This window comes from Chionomys nivalis, chromosome 11, assembly GCF_950005125.1.
Source record: "Chionomys nivalis chromosome 11, mChiNiv1.1, whole genome shotgun sequence".
Lineage (NCBI taxonomy): Eukaryota > Metazoa > Chordata > Mammalia > Rodentia > Cricetidae > Chionomys > Chionomys nivalis.
This window is the reverse complement of record NC_080096.1, coordinates 4106628-4124239: the sequence shown is the minus strand read 5'-3', so window position 1 is coordinate 4124239 and position 17612 is coordinate 4106628. Positions and strand designations below refer to the sequence as shown.

General features: G+C 53.4%; 1 protein-coding gene across 2 annotated transcripts in view; it reads right to left on the bottom strand.

Annotated features, from left to right (window-relative positions):
- The window catches only part of Espn (espin), a 33180-nt gene extending 15568 nt beyond the window's left edge, over nt 1–17612 (bottom strand). For both annotated transcript variants that reach the window (XM_057784756.1, XM_057784757.1), the window contains exons 1-5: nt 17169–17612; nt 14010–14203; nt 2005–2191; nt 1722–1904; nt 1459–1590 (exon numbers count right to left, since the gene is read on the bottom strand). In XM_057784756.1, coding sequence (XP_057640739.1) covers nt 1459–1590; nt 1722–1904; nt 2005–2191; nt 14010–14203; nt 17169–17462 — 990 coding nt within the window. In that variant the 5' untranslated portion in view covers nt 17463–17612. The remainder of the gene's footprint in view (nt 1–1458; nt 1591–1721; nt 1905–2004; nt 2192–14009; nt 14204–17168) is intronic.

Here is a 17612-nt window from a genome sequence, read left to right as displayed (position 1 = left end):
GTACTCTTCTCTTAACTAACACTAGTGGGCAGCATGGGGACCCTGCCCTGAGCTCTGCAGACCACAGAAGACAAGAGCTAGGACCCAGGCATGCAGGCTTGGCAGCCAAAAGCAGAGCCTTTACTCCCTGTCCCCACTCCCTAGCTATGGACGATGAGCACAGTATATGCCAATACTTTCTGCACCCAAGTTTCTTCATCTGTAAAGTGGGGATAATGGTATTTGCTCCACAGGGGGCAAAGGTATTGGAAGTCGGTGACAGGCATGGTGCCCAGTACATGCCTTAAGTGTAAATTACCAACAAACACGACAGAGAGGAGCCGGGGTCACACCTGTACAGCGCAGGACAGAGAGCCTGCTGGAGTCCGACATCAACACTGGTGTTTATGGGCAGCGGCAGCCGCAGCCTGGCAGGCTCTCAGGTGTTCCCGGGTGCTGCACACTCACAGCCCCATAGCAGACACTCTGCCTGATGGACCTCACTCCTGGTCCAGACAGAGACTCACAGTGTCCACCCCTGCTTGTGTGCCCCAGTGATGGGAGGACTTTCTGGAGGTTCATCCCTTCAACCTTCAGCCACGATTGACACCTAGGGCATGCTGAGCTGTTCAGATCCCAACCAGGGTTACCCCACATGCTAGCAGATAGAGCAGGGCCATTTGCCTTCTTTCTTCCGGGCTTCATCTGGAAGCCTTCCTCATGTCTGGGCTAGGTTGTGGAGATAGCATCTTTCTGCGGGGGCGGGGGCTGTGAGACCTACCGTCTTCCTCCTCTACTGCCCCAAAGTAGGCATCGTACCAGCAGGGGCAGGGCCTGGACTTAGAGACGCCCACATCTGAGCCTAGATTCCCACTGGCTCATCTCATGGCTTTGTAAGCATACAATAAAATAATTTACAAGAGTCACATTGTTTTTCGGTTATGAATTAACTACAAGGTGAACAATTGTGTACCAGTCAGGAGGGGCGGTTGCTGCCAGCTGTTATCGTACATGGCTGTAATCCTAGGGTCACAAAAAAGACAGGTGAAAAGAGACCTGAGGTGTGGCTTAATGGTATGCCATTTGCCTAGCATTCCAAACCCTCAGTGCCGAAGGAGAGAAGAGATGGCTCATAGCCATCGCCAGGCCATTGGGCTCCATCATGGGTGTATGACCTTTGGCCTTCCGGAGACTCAGTTTACCCATCTGAGAAATGGGACCACTACCACAGCCTACAAGAGAGGGTCTGTAAGAGTTAAGTCCGCTAATACATGTGGGTGGGTGAAAAATGAAGTTGGCTGGGCCCAGTGGTCAGTGTCTTCTGGCCTCTGCCTATCCTCATGCCCGATAACAATGGTTTTGAATTTCAGCTGGTGCCAAGCAGTGGGCAAGGACACTTCCCCCTTGTACCACCCCAGGCAAGAAGCTTCATACCCCTGACCCTCAGCTTCCTTCTCGGTAAAAGGGGTAAAGTCATACCAGGGTTTGCACGGTACGTAGGTAGCGGGAGCAGTGGGTGTGGCCATTGAAATCAGACAGGTCGGCAGCTGTGTACCCATCATGGTCCCGGACTTCCAGCCCCGCGCCGTTCACCACGAGGATCTGGCAGCACTGCAGGGGGCGAGGAGGAGAGGACTGGGTCCCTTCACGCCCTGCACGCCAGAGAGGCTGCAAGGAGAGCCTGAGGCCGCCAGAGGGCGCCCGCGCCCGGTCCCGCCCCGCCCCTCTCGGGCCGCCCTGACCTCGAGTTCCCCGTTCTCAGCAGCGTCGTGCAGCGGGGTCCCGCCCCACAGGTCCTGCGAGATCTCGGCCCCATGCAGCAGGAGCCAGCTAAGCACTTTGGTGTGGCCGCGACTGGCGGCAAAGTGCATGGCCGTGGCGCCGTCGTGGTCCTGCTCGGACAAGCTCACGTCTGCGAAGCTCACCTGGTAGGGAGGGAGTGGGCGGGGCAGAGGGCGGGGCTTGAACTAAGCCCCTTGAGACCCCGCTCACCCCCAGCGCTGTCCTGCTCTGGTCCCAGCTCACCAGCCACACCAGGACGGGGTTGTGGCCCATCTGCGCCGCGGCGTGCAGAGGGGTCATGCCGTCTTGGGCGCTCACGTGCGGGTCTGCGCTGCACTCCTGTACCAGGTACTTCGTCACCTCCAGGTGGCCCTCCTGGCACGCCAGGTACAGGGGCGTGGCACCGTTGCTGGTTTGGGCATTCACTCCCCTGCGAATAGATAACACGCCGCTGTGGGTTCTGGATGCCCACTGCGCTCTCCTCAAAGCCTCCTCTAGCCTGGCTCTCAAGAGCGGCCTGGAGAGGCTGTGTGTTCCTGAGTTCTCTGGCTCAGTCGAGTCCCTCTCCACTTTCCACCTCCTTCCGCCTACACAACTTTTCTATATAGTGCCTAAACCTACCGCTTTTTTAAAAAAAAAATTAACCAGGCCAGAAGAGGGCACCAGATCCCGTTATAGATGTCTATGAGCCACCATGTGGGTGCTGGGAATTGAAATCAGGACCTCTGGAAGAGCAGCCAGTGCTCTTAACTGCAGAGCCATCTCTCCAGCCCCCCCTTTTTTTTTTTTTTCAGACAGGGTCTCTCTACATAGGCCTGGCTGTCCTTCAGTATGTAGCCCAGGCTGGTCTCTAACTCACAGAGATATGCTTGCCTCTGACTCTAGAGTGTTGGCGTTAAAGGTATGCACCTCCATGCCCAGCTAAGATTATTTTAAATGATATTTACTTATTTATCCTTTTAAAACTGATTTTCTTCTTTCCCTTTTATTGAAAACGGCTCCTTTTTCATGCATTATGTTTCCTTATTTGATGTGGATGTGTGTGCAGGCATGGACGCCACAAGGCGGTCTGAGGACGGCTTTCAGAACTCAGCTGGTTTTCCTTCTACCATGTCGTTCCTGGGGATGGAACTCAGGTCATCAGGCTTAGCCACAAACACCTTTACCTTCTGAGCCATTTTACGAGCCTAGACCCGCCTTTGAACCAGTGTCTCTAAGGACGTGGTCGCCTGGGTTTTCCCACTGCTTTGCTGTGGTTGCTGTCACTGCGTGCCCCACACTTGCTGTCTGAACTCTGCCTGTCTCAGGTGCCTCCCCATTCAGAAGGCCCACTCTTTCCTCTTTAAGACTCAGGACCCGGGCTGGAGAGATGGCTCAGGGGTTAAGAGCACAGGACACTGGCTTCCAGAGGTCCTGAGTTCAATTCCCAGAAACCACATGGTGGCTCACAACCATCTATAATGAGATCTGGTGCCCTCTTCTGGGGTGCAGTCATATATGTAGACAGAACACTGTATACATAATAAATAAGTAAATCTTTTTAAAAAGACTCAGGACAGATCTCTCTTTCCCGAAACCTGTCTGTCCTTTCTCCCCATATCTTCTGGAGGCCCCTTTTACCTTGGGCCACTTCCTTTGGTGGCCTGCCATGTATGGTTAGCTATAGCTGTTCCTGGCCTGGGTCTCCCCCAGGAAGCTGATTTCCTAGACTAGGCAGGGCTGGAGGTTTCCAGGTAAAATGCAGCGTGCCCAGTTAACCCTAAACTTCAGATGGACATCAAATGATGTCCTAGCATCTGCCATGTACTGCATCCTTGGGCTTCACTGTGAACGGTGCTTTAATTATGTGAATTACCTGTGTGTGGGTTCGTGTATACGAATCCAAGTGCCTGCGGAAGCCAGAGGTGTAAGATTCCCATAAGGCTGGAACTGCAGGTGGTTTTGGAGCCCAAACGTGGGTCCTCTGCAAGAGCGGCAAGCACTCTTAACCACTGAGCCATCTCTCCAACTCCCTGAGTTTCAGTGTTAACCTGGAAGTTTTACATTCACTGGACACTTAGCTAGGGGTATAGTACTAGCAGATATGTCTTTCTTTTATTTTTAAGATTTATTTATTTATTATATATACAGTGTTCTTCAGGCCAGAAGAGGGCACCAGATCTCATTACAGATGGTTGTGAGTCACCATGTAGTTGCTGGGAATTGAACTCAGGTCTTCTAGAAGAGCAGCCAGTGCTCTTAACCGCTGAGCCATCTCTTCAGCCCTGTATTTCTTTTTATTTAATTAATTAGTTAATTAATTAACTAACTAATTTTAAGGCTTTGTATTTTTTGAAGCAGGGTTTCTCTGTGTAGCTCTGACTGCCCTAGAACTCACTCTGTAGCCCAGGCTGGCCTGTCACTCACAGATCCACCTGCCTCTGCCTGCTGAGTGCTGGGATTGAAGGCGTGCACTGGCATACCTAGATATTTCTCCTCCTCCTCCTCCTTCGTTGTTGTTTGTTTTTGTTTTTTAGTTTTTTGAGACAGGGTTTCTCTGTGTTGCTTTGGTGTCTGTCCTAGAACTAGCTCTGTAGACCAGGCTAGCCTCAAACTCACAGAGATCCATCTGGCTCTGCCTCCCAAAGGCTGGGATTAAAGGCCACCACCACCCAGCAGCCTGGATCTTTATATTTTAAATATTTATTTTATGTGTATGAATGTTTTGCCTACATTTATGTGTATACAGCAAGATTTCAAAGGAGGGCATCAGATTCTTTGAAACTGGAGTTCCAGATGGTGTGAGCCTCCATGTGGGTGGAATAGAATTTGGGTCCTCTGCAAGGGAAGCCAGTGCTCTTAACCGCTGAGCCACCTCTCCAGCCCAGACAAGTATTTCTTAAATTCCGTTGTTATTCCTAGGCTAGGGAATTCTTATCTTATGTCACACAACTGGCAAATATGATAGGATTATATATCTGTGGGATTCAGTGCCTGATGGGTGTGGCCCACAGTGGACACGCGTATAGTGGTCCAGAGTGGGGAAAAACGGGCAGGACCCGTGTCCTGATGGCTTCCCTTATGGTCTAACTTTGGACTATTAGCAACCCTTATCCTTGCTTCCTAACTGGGTAACAGAGCTGAATCCCCACAGGTGGGAGGGAGCAACAGAAGAGCATTGAAGCTGGCCTGGCCTCTAGGTGGGTAACGGGTTTGGGTTGTTTGGGTTGCGCGGGATGCAGTTACCAGGAATGGACACTGGGTGGAGCCACAAGCTACTCCAGACCCATCCCCTGCCCATTCAAGTCTACAAACTCATCAAGCTGGGAGTGGGGATCCATCCTGTTACTCTCCAGTCTTTCATATTTCCACCCAAATTATTCTTCCTAGCTAAGAATCCACATATCAACCAGACCCATTAAGCCCCTCCCTCATTGGCCCAATAGTCTGCATATCCCTCCTCCTCTAGATAGATCTGCCCGTGCGCCAACCCCACAACATAATTTAGGTCCCTACCCTTACCCAGACGAGTGTATCTTACCCAGACGAGTGTATCTTCCCCTCCTTAACCACAGCCATCCCAGCAGCTCTGAGCCTGGAGCCTCTCCGCTCAAGTTGTATGCATTCCCAACTTAGTTCTCATTCCCTGTCTCTCCTGACTGCTTGTGTGGGCACCCTTCCCACACCCCAACACAAAGCTGCTGCATGTTGCTCTAATGTTGAATCTGGCCCTTTAGACATCTGGGGGAAAATGAGTGCCACACCTGGTTGTCCTTCAGCATGCCGTTCCAGTGAGGGCTGCGGATGTAGCTCAGTATTACAATGCCTGGGTAGCATGTGGAATGCTCTGGGTTACAGCCTCAGCAACACACAGACACACAGACAGACACACGCACGCACATATAGACATGTGCATACACACGTGCACACACACAGATATACACGCATGCACGTAGACACGCATGCACGTAGACACACATGCACATACACACGTGCGCACACATGAATATACACGCATGCATGTAGACGCACATGCACATACACGCATACACACGTGCGCACACACGGATATACACACATGCACGTAGACACATGCACATACACGCATGCACACATGCATACACATGCATGTACACACGCGTGCACAACGGATATACGTGCACGCATGTAGACACACATGCACATACACGCACGTACACAAGATATGTATGCACGTAAACACACATGCACACATACATACACACATGCATACACACGCACGAGCACACACACATGCATGCACGCACTTCGTATCCTGGCACACGCCTATCATCCTAACATTTGGAAGGCTGAGACAGGAGAATCACTGAGAATCTGGACTACATAGTAAAACTCTGTATCTAAAAAGCTAAAATAAAACAGGGAAAAAATTAAAAAGTAGGTCCTGCCTATACAGTCAGGGCCGGCAAAAGACCCAGCAGTTGGCCACACACCTCTCCTTATATCCCTGCCAGCTCACGGCCCCAGCCTGCAATCCCAGTGCCAGCATCGCCCCCACACTCTGGTGTGTCAGGAACAGCCTGCTAAATATTTCATGCCCGACACTCAGCCGCTTGAATTATTCACCCAGTAACCAAGGCACAGTGAGTGCTGGGGTCCCGGGGATCGGAAGCCAGAGGGGGTGACCCCCAGGGCCTGTGAGTTTTCAGGGTGGGGCAAGGCAGTTCACACAACAAAGAAAGCCAGAGCCATTATGAGCTTTGTCTTTCCAGCACCTTCTGGTTGGTGGGTAGCCGCCCTCCAGGGGTATCCATCTATCTAGGAGGAACTGGACTGCAGAGGGCGGTGGTGCCCACATCCTCCTGTCAGTCACTAGCTGCCCCTCCCGGCAGAGCCCTGGTACATAGTAAAGGGCCCCATTATTACCAGCATGTCAACCTCTGCCCTCAGGACTCCTACTGAGGAGTGGGAGGCCCAGGGCTTGGGCTGTGAGAAGGGGGCAGTCAGCCATCTTCTTGCTTGGCATGGAGGTGAGAGGAAGCTCAGGTTCCCTCAGACTCACTGGGGAGAAATCCCCAAGCTATGGATAAGCATAAGGAAGTAAGGAAAATTCCTGGAACTGGGTGCGCGAATGAACAAGAACAGTAATAAGAAAAATGGGGGCAGGTGTCATGGGGAACACCTTTAATCTCACGCTGGAAGCTGCGGCAGGTGGATCTCTGTGAGTTCTACAGAGTGAATTCCAGGCCAGCCAGCGCCACATAGAGAGACTCTTTATTAATTAAGAAGAATGACTTCTGACTGGTAGCAATTACCTTTTTCTCTGGTTTTCGAGACATTGTTTCTCTGTGTAACTTCCTGGTTGTCCTGGAACTTGCTTTGTAGACCAGACTGGAGATCCACCTGTCTCTGTCTCCAAGTGCTGGGATTAAAGGTGGCGCCACCACTGCCCAGCTATAACAGCTACTTTAGTTGAGTGGTTACTCACTGCAAGCTCAGTGGTAGCCAGTTTCATGCCCCTTCCCATTCGGTCCTTGCTATGGTCTTAGGGGTGAATGTTAGCACCGTTCCCCTTTCTCAAACCAGGGAACTGGGACAGAGAGGGCTAAGATCATTTGCTATAAAATAAACAAAGCGGTGATGTGAACCTGAGTTAGAGAGAGAGAGAACTTATAGCTGCAGCCATGCTGTGTCCACACCTTTGTCTGTCTGTCTGTCTGTCTGTCTGTCTGTCTGTCTGTCTGTCTCTGCACCCAGACCTCTACCCTTCTCTCAGGAACCCTTTGCCAGTGGGTGGGCTCAGGTGTGCTTGGGCCTGGGAACATGACAAGGGCTGAGGAGGACCAGGTGTAGGTCCCACCTCCCCCAAACTGGGTCACAGTGTCGTCCCTTCTTGTCTGAATTCTCAAACCTATGGTTAGGTTGTTTCTTCTGTGCCTGGGAGGATGAGCCAGGACCAGGGGTCCTGCCAAGCGTATGTCAGACCAGACTTCATGTCTCCTGTGTGGGTGCATGGTGGGGGGGACACCCAACTACAGGGGACAAAAAGGATCTCAGGAGACCTTTGCTAAGGGGGGACCTCCAGACGCCTCTTGCCTGACTCTCCTCTAGCCCATTGACCTTCCATGCACCCCGTGTCCCCTCATGACCCATCACGTGTGAGGCCCCAGCACAGGGTCCTTTGCCCTCCCCAGCCTCAGTTCCCTCATGTGGTAAAAGTAGGCATCCCTGCACAGCCTCTCCTGTACAGCTGACTCTTCTATGAGTCAGCATTAAGGCAGCTTGTGAAGTGCAAAGTGTCCCCTGGTGGGGTGGGGGTGCTGGCCTTCCCAGCTGCCTTCTCCTGAGCCCAGCACCCACCCCCAAACCTCGCTCGGGTCCAGTCAAAGTCTCAGGGCCATTTTTCGGTCAATACCCTGTGGTCTTGATCCACACCTGACTGACTGAGCACTGCTCACCAGGGCCCCTTCCCAGCACCAGCTCCTTTGCTGTCTGTTCATTTGGGCCCAGAACAGGCTTCTGGGACAATACGTGTCCCCATCCCACCCCTGTTCAGTCGGGGGTAGAGGACAATCGCTTGGCTGTCTCTCCTAGACAGGGTTTCACGCAGTCCAGGCTGGCCTAGAACTCACTGTATAGCCGACGATGGCCCTTGAACTTTTGGTTCTCCTGACTCTACCTTCTGAGTTCTGGGATCACTCAGTTTATAGGGTGCTGGTGTTGGAACCCAGGGCTTCATGCGTGCATCACAAGGACTCTAGCACTGAGCCTCAAAAACCCACACCCTTGTTTGTTTGCTTTTCAAGATCTATTACTTATTTATTTTTTAAGACTTTTAAAAATGTATTTCTTTTCCTTTTTTTTAGAGTTTTTTTTAATTTATTATGTATACAGCATTCTGCCTGTATATCTGGCTGCACTCCAGAAGAGGGCACCAGATCTCATTATAAATGGTTGTGAGCCACCATGTGAGTGCTGGGAATTGAACTCAGGACCTCTGGAAGAGCACCCACTGCTCTTAACCCCTGAGCCATCTCTCCAGCCCAAGATTTATTATTTTTATTTTATGTGTATGTGGAAGGCCATAAATGTTTGTGTGCTACATGTATGCAGGTACCCACAGAGGGCAGAAGAGGGCATCAGATACCCTGGAACTTGCATTCCAGGTGGTTGTGACCTACCATGTGGGTGCTGGGAACTGAACTCAGGTCCTTTGCAAGAGCCAGCCTATGCTCCTAATCGGTGAGCCACCTCTCCAGCCCTGCTACCCTCCTTCTGAACCCCAAACTCTGGTGTTTAAAAAACCCTGCTCCAAGATCGCCTGCTGGTGTGAGGTGACCTAGTAGATCCTAAGTAACTTCTAGTCTTCCTCCTGGGGGAAGAGGGTGATATGTTCTGGAGGACCCTCTGTTAGGGAAAGGGGTGCCCTCTACTTCTGGGGGTCTTAGAGAGCTGCTTACAGCCAACGTAGCCACCGAGAACAAGGAGTGATCCCTCGCCGCAGCATCAGGCTGAGGCCAGAGGGCCACGCTGCTTATTCTCCTGCTGCCAATAACACCTGCCCTAAGGGAGTTTGGGAAGGGCCTACACGCACAAGATATTTGTCAATCACATCTCTGTTTATGCTAAGAGCTTGGCTTGGGCGGGGGGTAGGGGAGAAATGGAAATCACAGCATTATTTTTAGGAAGGGTCTCGGCCAGTTCACGGGCGTCCCAGTTCAGCAGCAAACCTGGCCCAGCTTCACTGTCTGGTTGACTGCATCTAGACACACCTAGGAGGCATTTCAGGTGAGCGTGTGAGGACAGTTTCTGAGAAGAAGATCCACCCTGCGTGTAGGAAGTGATCCCATTGGCTGGGGTCCTGGACTATTTGAAATGGGAAGAGAGCAGGGAGCCAGCTGATCACCTACTCTGCTCCTGCTCAACTCTCTGCTTCCTGAATGTGAACCACAATGTCACCTTGGGTTCCCACAGACTTGCTCCCTCCACCCCAAACTCCTGTCTGATAAGATAATGGGCTATGTCTTTTCTTAAACTGAGTCAAACCAATCCCTCTGTAGCGGCTTTTATCCAGTATTTTGTCACGGCAACGGAAACAGCGCACACACCCGTGACATTTCCAGCATGTGCCATCTCTCCCATCCTCCGCCTGACTTTCAATTCATTATGCTGTGCCCCAGCCACGGCCACGCCTTTCCTGGTCCCCTCAACTTGAGGGACCCCACCATGACTTCCTACCAGACATCCCAATTTTACCACCAAGCCTTGATCACCCTTGTATTCTCTTGTTCTTTTGTTTAGCTCATTCTGTATACACAAAGGCTTATGGCAGAGCCGCTCTATGCTGCCCCCTGGGACAGACAGCCTGCACACCCACACACCCTTGAGTAGAAGCATTACTCTAAACTGGGGGCCGGTGTTGCTTCAACCTATTCCCTTCTTTGTCTGCTGTGAGTGTCTCCTAAGCTGGGACGACTGTATCCCCGGTGCTGGTGAGCTGGTCAGAGTTCAGACCTATTTGTGGGGTGAATAAGTGTGTAAGTGAAAAGAGGCAGCCAGGCCAGGAGCCCTGTGTCCACCATGGGCTCGGCCTCTCGGGTAGGCTGGGAGCCTTTGCCAAATGGGCACAGGGAGATGCAGAAAGGGAGTTCCAGCTAAGGTCGCCGGCAGTAACCTGTCACCAGGATTCCAGACTCCTCATCAATCAGCAAACAAAGGCCCACGGCGTGCAGACACTGGGCACACAGAGGGAGGAAGATAAGCCTGTACTGTCATTAGTCATGGGGTCCAACAGTAAGAAAACTCACAGAGACATGTAGAAGGCTATGTTCACAGATGATAAGGGCCCAGGAGCCTGAGAGGAAGACCCCAGAGCCTTCCCTACTCTCCAGTCTCAAAGTTCAGTCAGGGTTGAGCTCAGGGCCCTCCTCCTGCAGTAAAGGCTGGAGAACAGCCCAAAGCAGACATGGCAAAGGCATTCGGGAAGGGGACTCTTGGATTTACGATCTCTGTTAAGAGTCAACTCAAACAGGGCGGTGGTGGCGCATGCCTGTAATCTCAGCACACAGGAGGCAGAGGCAGGCAGATGCCTGTGAGTTTGAGGCCAGCCTGGTCTACAAAGCGAGTTCCAGGACAGCCAGAGCACTTACATAGAGAAACCCTGTCTTAAAAAAAAAAACCAAAACAAACAAAAACAAAACAATAACAAAAAAAAACCCAAGCAAACAAAGAGTTTGAAAGCAAAGAAGTCTGCCAGCTGGTTTACGCTTTTCAGTCGCTCTGTCTGGGGATGCAGACACCATAGTCACCGTGAGTTTCTTGTGTTTCTGTCTTGGACTGTCAGCCCATCTGTCTCCAGGACTCCCAGATTAGGGGGCCCTTTTTTTGCAGGGTTCTTAGAGGAAGGCCCTCCTCCTCCTGCCCAGAGTGGGAGGGAGGTGTTCTGTAGCTAGTTCTCTTTCTGGAGAGATGCAGTCCAATGAATTGGGGTAGACTAGAGGAAAAGAATGTACTCCGTGTTCCTGTGACCTCAAGCTCTTTGAAATGCCCCGAAGGCATAGGCCTGCACTGGCAGGGCCCTTCCCAAAGCTGCCCAGCCCTCCGGCTCCTCTGCAGCTTGTCAGCCCCATGGCCCATGGTTACCCACAGCCTCCCTGGGCAGGATCGAGTTTCCCACGGATGGCACTCTTCCTCCCTCACCAACGCCCCAGAGAGAGCTGAGTCCCTGTGAATAATTCACAAGCTTCGTAGCAGGCCTGGGAGGCTCCGGCGAGCATGGAGCCTCAGCCTCAGGGCTGGGCTGTGGGGGTCCTCCGATTGGACCCTGTGACCCCAGAGAATCCCACTCCCAAGGCCAGATCCCAATTTCTAGTCTCCCCTCTTGCCTGAGGTTAGCCTGGCATGCGTTCAAAGGTAACTTCTAATCAACCTGGTCACAAACCCTGTCAGGGATCGGAGCCCAGGCCCTCCATCTAACTCCCTGAGATTCTTGGTGACTCCTGGGTGGTCTGGCAGCCTCTCAATGAGGTCATTTCGCACAGAGTCAGCACCAGGGTCTGATCTTACTCAGAACCTGGGAGAGTCAGGGGCTCCAGGGGCTCCAGGGGCTCCAGGGGCTCCTAGGGCTGGAGCTCACGAGCGTGTTGCACGGCAGAGCTGGAGTCTTCCTCCATAGGAATCTCAGCCCATGGGGGACGCTAGGCTTGTCCTGAGTGGGGTCTTTCGCTAAGGCACATAAAGGGCTAGTGATTCTCACTGGAACCCACAGAGCAGGCTGGGAGCCCTGTCTCCTCATAGCGCTCACACTAGCCTGGACCTCTCTGTGCGCTGTGTCTGAAGGAGAGGCTGGTGAGAGCAGGACAATGTCCATAGTCCATAACTTGTCATCTTAGGAACTCGGTGTCCTGTGCTTAGAGTGAGGGCTCCTGAGAGCACATCAGAACCACAGCCTTAGCTGAGGACCTGCCACAGGAATGGCCAAGCCCTAATCTGAAGGGGCTAACAGGAATCTGGGCCAGTGCTCCCTAGGGCTGCTGATGGTGGCAGGTCAGACCCCACACTCAGAAGTCCCTGGGGCCACTGACTTGGATCTGACCTCCAGCTCTGCTTGTCTGAATGCGAAGCCTTCACACCTCAGTGGCCACCAAATGGGTATGCAGAGAAGCCACCCCAGCAAAGTTCCTTCCTGCTGGCTCACCCACCCACCCAATGCCAGACAGGGAAACCCTTGCCAGATGCCAAACAGGCCCAGCCTGCCTACCCAGAGCCAAGGAGACAACTGGTGCCTGGCCTTCTTGGTCTGAGAGCTGTCCTGTGTCCACACCAGTGTCTGTCCTGTGCCCTGTAGCCAGTCTGCTCCCTGGTGGGCAGTGGCCATGAAGCAACCTCGGAAATGAATAGGTGTTAGGTCTAGCCCTGTCACCTTGCAGAGGTCCTCCTCCTGAGACTGGGCACACATACTTGGACAAAAACTGAGGAGACCCCTCAGCCTCAGGTCCTGGTGGTGGCTGCTCATATCCTACACCGTTAGGGAGAATCCATGTTTTTTCCCTGAGGCCCTTGTCCTCGGCCCAGGACACGTCAGACCTGACTGTCTTCCTCCCGCAGGCTCTCCTACGTCACTTTGCTCTGCTATGAGTCTCTTTCTCCAACATGTCCCCATCCTGTCCCAGGATCCCCCAGTGACATGAATGGGTTGAGAGGCCGCAGAACAGGAAGATTCTCTAGAGGAAGCCTGCTCATGGCTCTGGGGCTGGGAGGAATCATGGGACTACAGGATGGCTCTCCTTTTACCTGCTCGATCATTGATCCTTCCTCTCCTGGTCATGCTCAGGCTAGGCGGTGACCCCTAACTCATCACTCCGAGCACAGACCGAAGACCACCTGCTGCAGCCAGGCAAGCACCCAGAGGAGGGCGAGTGACCTGGGCTTGCATGCATGCCCAGTGCACCAAATCAACTTTTTTTTTTTTTTTTTTTTTTTGGTTTTTCAAGACAGGGTTTCTCTGTAGCTTTTGGAGCCTATCCTGGAACTAGCTCTTGTAGACTAGGCTGACCTCGAACTCACAAAGATTCTGCCTGCCTCTGCCTCCTGAGTGCTGGGATTAAAGGCGTGCGTCATCACTGCCCAGCTTCAACTCCAACTCTAAGCTGCTAGGGGGGCTAAGGTAGGGAGCATCTGCTTGCAGAGCCTGAAACAGAGGCCCCGATGGGCCGTGTAAAAGGCAGAAGTTTCACTTTGGCTGGACCTGTCTTAGGCTTGGGCCTCTGAACCCCGGATGATCACTGAGGCAGTCACCGATGGCCGCCTCCAGGTATCCCCTAGAGCCTTGCCTCTGAGACCTCCTTAAGAGAAAAGTCCTGAAGTCCCGTGTGGTAGGTAGTCAGACTTGTAATCCCAGTCCTTGGGAAGTGGTCGGCAGAAAGACTGAGAACCCTTAGGCTGGGCCTGGAAGTCACTCAGGAGGCAGAGGCCCGTAGGCAGATCTCTGTGAGTCTGAGGCCATCCTGGTCTATATAGTAAGTTCCAGGCCAACCAAAGACCCATCTCAAGAAATATGGATAAATAAACGAATAAAAGAAAGAAAAAAAGTATAGATCAGGAATCCAAGGCCCAAATCCTTTACTTAGCAAGTTCGAGGCCAGCCTGAGCTATATAAGAGCCTGTTTCAAAAAACAAAGAGGGCGACCTGGCCTGGGAGTGCAGCTCAGTGGCGGACTCTGTGCATATGCAAGTCCCAGTTTCAATTCCCAGCACAAAACCAGAACAAGGACGCAAAGAGAGGCTCTTACTCAGGGTAATGCTCGACCAGAAGCTTCGTGGAGGGAAGGTCTCCTTTGGCGGCGGCATAGTGGAGAGGCAGGGCACCTGTGTTTGTGGTGATGGCTGAGTTTGCACCGCCGTGATGCAGAAGCCAGTTCACCACGTCCGGGTGGCCAAAGCGGGCAGCCAGATGCAGGACTGTGGCACCAGAATTATCTTTTTCCTGCGGTGAGAGAGCTAGTTAAAACGCTGTCGTTGGAACCTGTTCTTGCCAGGCGCTCAGTCCACGGCCAGCCTCCTCCGGGAGGTGGGGCACATGTCCATGTGCTGACCCTCCCTTGAGGGAACGGCTGTGCCTAGCTGAGCATGCTTTGGAGGGGAAATAGATCTCAGGAATTTGAATCTACTTCTGTCCTTAGGCAACTCCTGGCTGGCTTTGACCCTTGGGCCATAGGCAGAAAGACTATGTGGGACTCCTGGAGGCCTTCGGGGCATGGTGGAGAGCTGCCAGTACATGAGGCTCCCAGGACATGGCACCCTTTGTCACAGCAACAGTTGTGTGCAGCCCTGGCACCTAGGAAACATGTGAGCCCATGACTACGTTGCTGGGCTAAGCGAGGCGGGCAGGGAGGGGATAGCTGGGTCTCTACCAGGCTGGCATTAGGATTCCCCTTGCCTCCAGCCCTCATTCCTCCTCTTCCTCATTCCCAGGTGTTCTTTGGGAGGGACAGAGCCTTCCATCATGGTATACCTCCAACAACCCAACCCCCACGCAAGAAGCTGCTCTCCTGCAGACTCCCCTGCACACAGCTTCAGGAACAAGCTGTGTCTTCGCCCCATGGAGGAGGAGGTTGCTGGGCACTGGTGAGCAGGGCCCGGGGCAGCCAGCCAATGGTGTGGGTGTGTGCTAGTGGCAGGCTCTTTGAGGGGCTGGGTAAAACCCTGCAGACATCCTCTGGGTCCAGAACCTCCCTCTCTCTCTCTCTCTATATATATATATATATGTGTGTGTGTGTGTGTGTGTGTGTGTGTGTGTGTGTGTGTCTAGGGGGCAGGGAGAGAACCACTGAGACCCCAGATGTCCCCACTGAGGCTGCTGCATTTGAGAGCAGGTGCTATTGTAGAAGCTGACAATCTGTCAGCATCCAGCACACAGACACCAGAGAAAGTGTGGAGTTGCTGTGAGCGGTGACCGGGAAGTGAGGCCTCTTCTCTCCTGCGGGGAGAGGGTACCTCAGCAACACCTCTCTGGTCAAGGCACAGAGACCCTGAGGTGAATCTCAGGAGGGAGACCTCAGAGCCTCCTGAAAGAAGAAAGGGACACAGGGACTGGGTTGTTATCTGTCAGGATGTAGAGGCGGGGAGGATCATGGGACAGAAAGTGAATGGTCCATGCCCATAAGAGACTAAGGAAAGGCCGGGCGGTGGTGGCGCGCCTTTAATCCCAGCACTTGGGAGGCAGAGGCAGGTGGATCTCTGTGAGTTCGAGACCAGCCTGGTCTACAAGAGCTAGTTCCAGGACAGGCTCCAAAACCACAGAGAAACCCTGTCTCGAAAAACTTAAAAAAAAAAAAAAAAAAAAAAAAAAAAAGAGAGACTAAGGAAGATGCCTCATTTCCCTACTGTGCATTGTAGGCTTGGTTAGTCTGTTCTCCCGAGTTCAGCCATGGGCCGGCCAGAAGTGGCCGAAGGAGGACTACAATGATGGAGGTCTGGTAACTCGGCTCTGGAGAAAGGCCTTCCCTCTCCACTGCTCTTGGGGATATGGGCCTGAGGCTCTAGGGCATCTCCGCAGCTCAGGGTTTCTGGATAATGATGGCAGTGTGAAGCCGATGGCCTGCATTCAAGGTGCCACCAGCTGGGTGCCCTGGGAGCCTTGTGTGCTGAGGCCCCACATCCTAAGTTGTTTATCTGTGGGCTGGACAGGACCAGAGATCGAGGTCACCCCCCCATCACGCTTCTGCCCCCAGCTTTCTGGGTGTACAGGACACGAGACTGATTAGCCGCCCCAGGCTGCTTGTTCCTTCCACCTCCTCTGTAGCGATAAGGGAGTCTTCTGACCAGTACTGGATGTGGAATCAGGGAGGCAGGCACCTCCCGAAAGAGGGAGGCATGGACTACGTGGAAATAACAAGGCCAGGAGATAAGGTAAGGAAAGAATCTCCCAGAAAGATGGGAAGGTGGGGCTTGCCCTCCCACAGGAGGGGGGACCGGAGCTGGGAGCTGTACTGCGTTTTGCTAGGTCCCTGCAGACCAGACTGGCGCTGGCTTGCGCCCCTTTGGTGTGCGGTTAACCCAGTGGTCTGTGGGATTTTTGTTGTTTGGTTGTTTTTTTTTTGAGACAGGGTCTCAACTCTGAGGCCCGGGGTGACTTCAGACTCACAGCCATCCTCCTGCCTCAGTTTCCCAAGTGCTGTGATTATAGATGTGAACCATCCAGTGGTCTCTGTCAGGCGGAGATCAAATGTGCTCCCTCCTCAGCTCAGGCAACCAGAGTATCATACCGGTCCCTTCCCTCAGCCTAGGAGAGCCTCTGGGCCAAGCCTGGTGGCCTCCCGGCCCCACCCCTCTCCATCACTCTGGTTTCCTTAGCTTTCCTCCAGGAGTGTGGGCATCTCAGGGCGTTTCTTGTTCTCTGTGATGAGGACTCTCTGAACCACTCTTCAGCCAGATGTCCCCCTGGCAGGTCCTCAGAGGGACCGGGTGGTTATCCCAGGGACAAAGAAGGGCCTTGGAGTTGGAAGGCCCAGCGTTGCTGATGTCTCTGGATCCTCCTATGTCCTAGAACTCCCCCACCTCATGTCCCCCTACCGTTGTCCCTGACTCAGTGGTATCTGGATCTTGGCCTAGGGTAAGTTATGGGACCTGAGCCTGGAGGACACAGGCTTCTAATTTGTCAGTCAAGGCCCATCCCGGCCCCCACCTTCCTCCAAGCCTAGGCCACTCCCTCTACGATCTGTGCTTGGCCTGCTCTTGGAGATACCAGCTCTACTGAGTCCGGTCCCCTTTGGGTTTCCCTGATATCAAGCAGCCACGAGTTTACCCATGTCCTCAGTCTGCGGAGCCCACCTTGTCTAAAGCCTTCTGGAAAGAGAAGCCTGCAGAACTCAGCCTAGCCAAGACCACTTATATTCCGCCCATCCTTGGAGTCCTCTTTGGGCCCAAACCCTCTCTTGGAGTGGACTCACCTGCACTCTGCAGCCACCCTGTGTGAGCAGCCACTGCAGGCAGGAGAGGTAGCCTGTGGCGGCGGCATCGTGGGCGGGTGTGGCGCCGTTGCGAGCGCGGGCCACGGCTGGGAGGGCAACCTCCTCCACCAGGTAGCGCAGACAGTGAAGTTTGCCAGATCGGGCTGCATGGTGCACTGGCAGAGCATCCAGCCGGTCGCGCAGAGTAGGAACCAGCAGACCGGAGGCGTGCAAGGACTTTAGCACGTCCAGGTCGCCCCGGCGTGCCGCCTGCAGCGCCTGCTCCAAGGCCATGGTGTCGCCCTCGGCGCCGCGACCCGGCACTCAGTGGGTTCCCCCGGGCGTCATGCGGGTGGCCTTAGGCTCCCCGCGGCGCAGGAGTGTGAACCCCAGAGGCCGAGCGGCTGCCCGTCGGCTCCGGCTCTGCTATGCCTGGGACTCAAC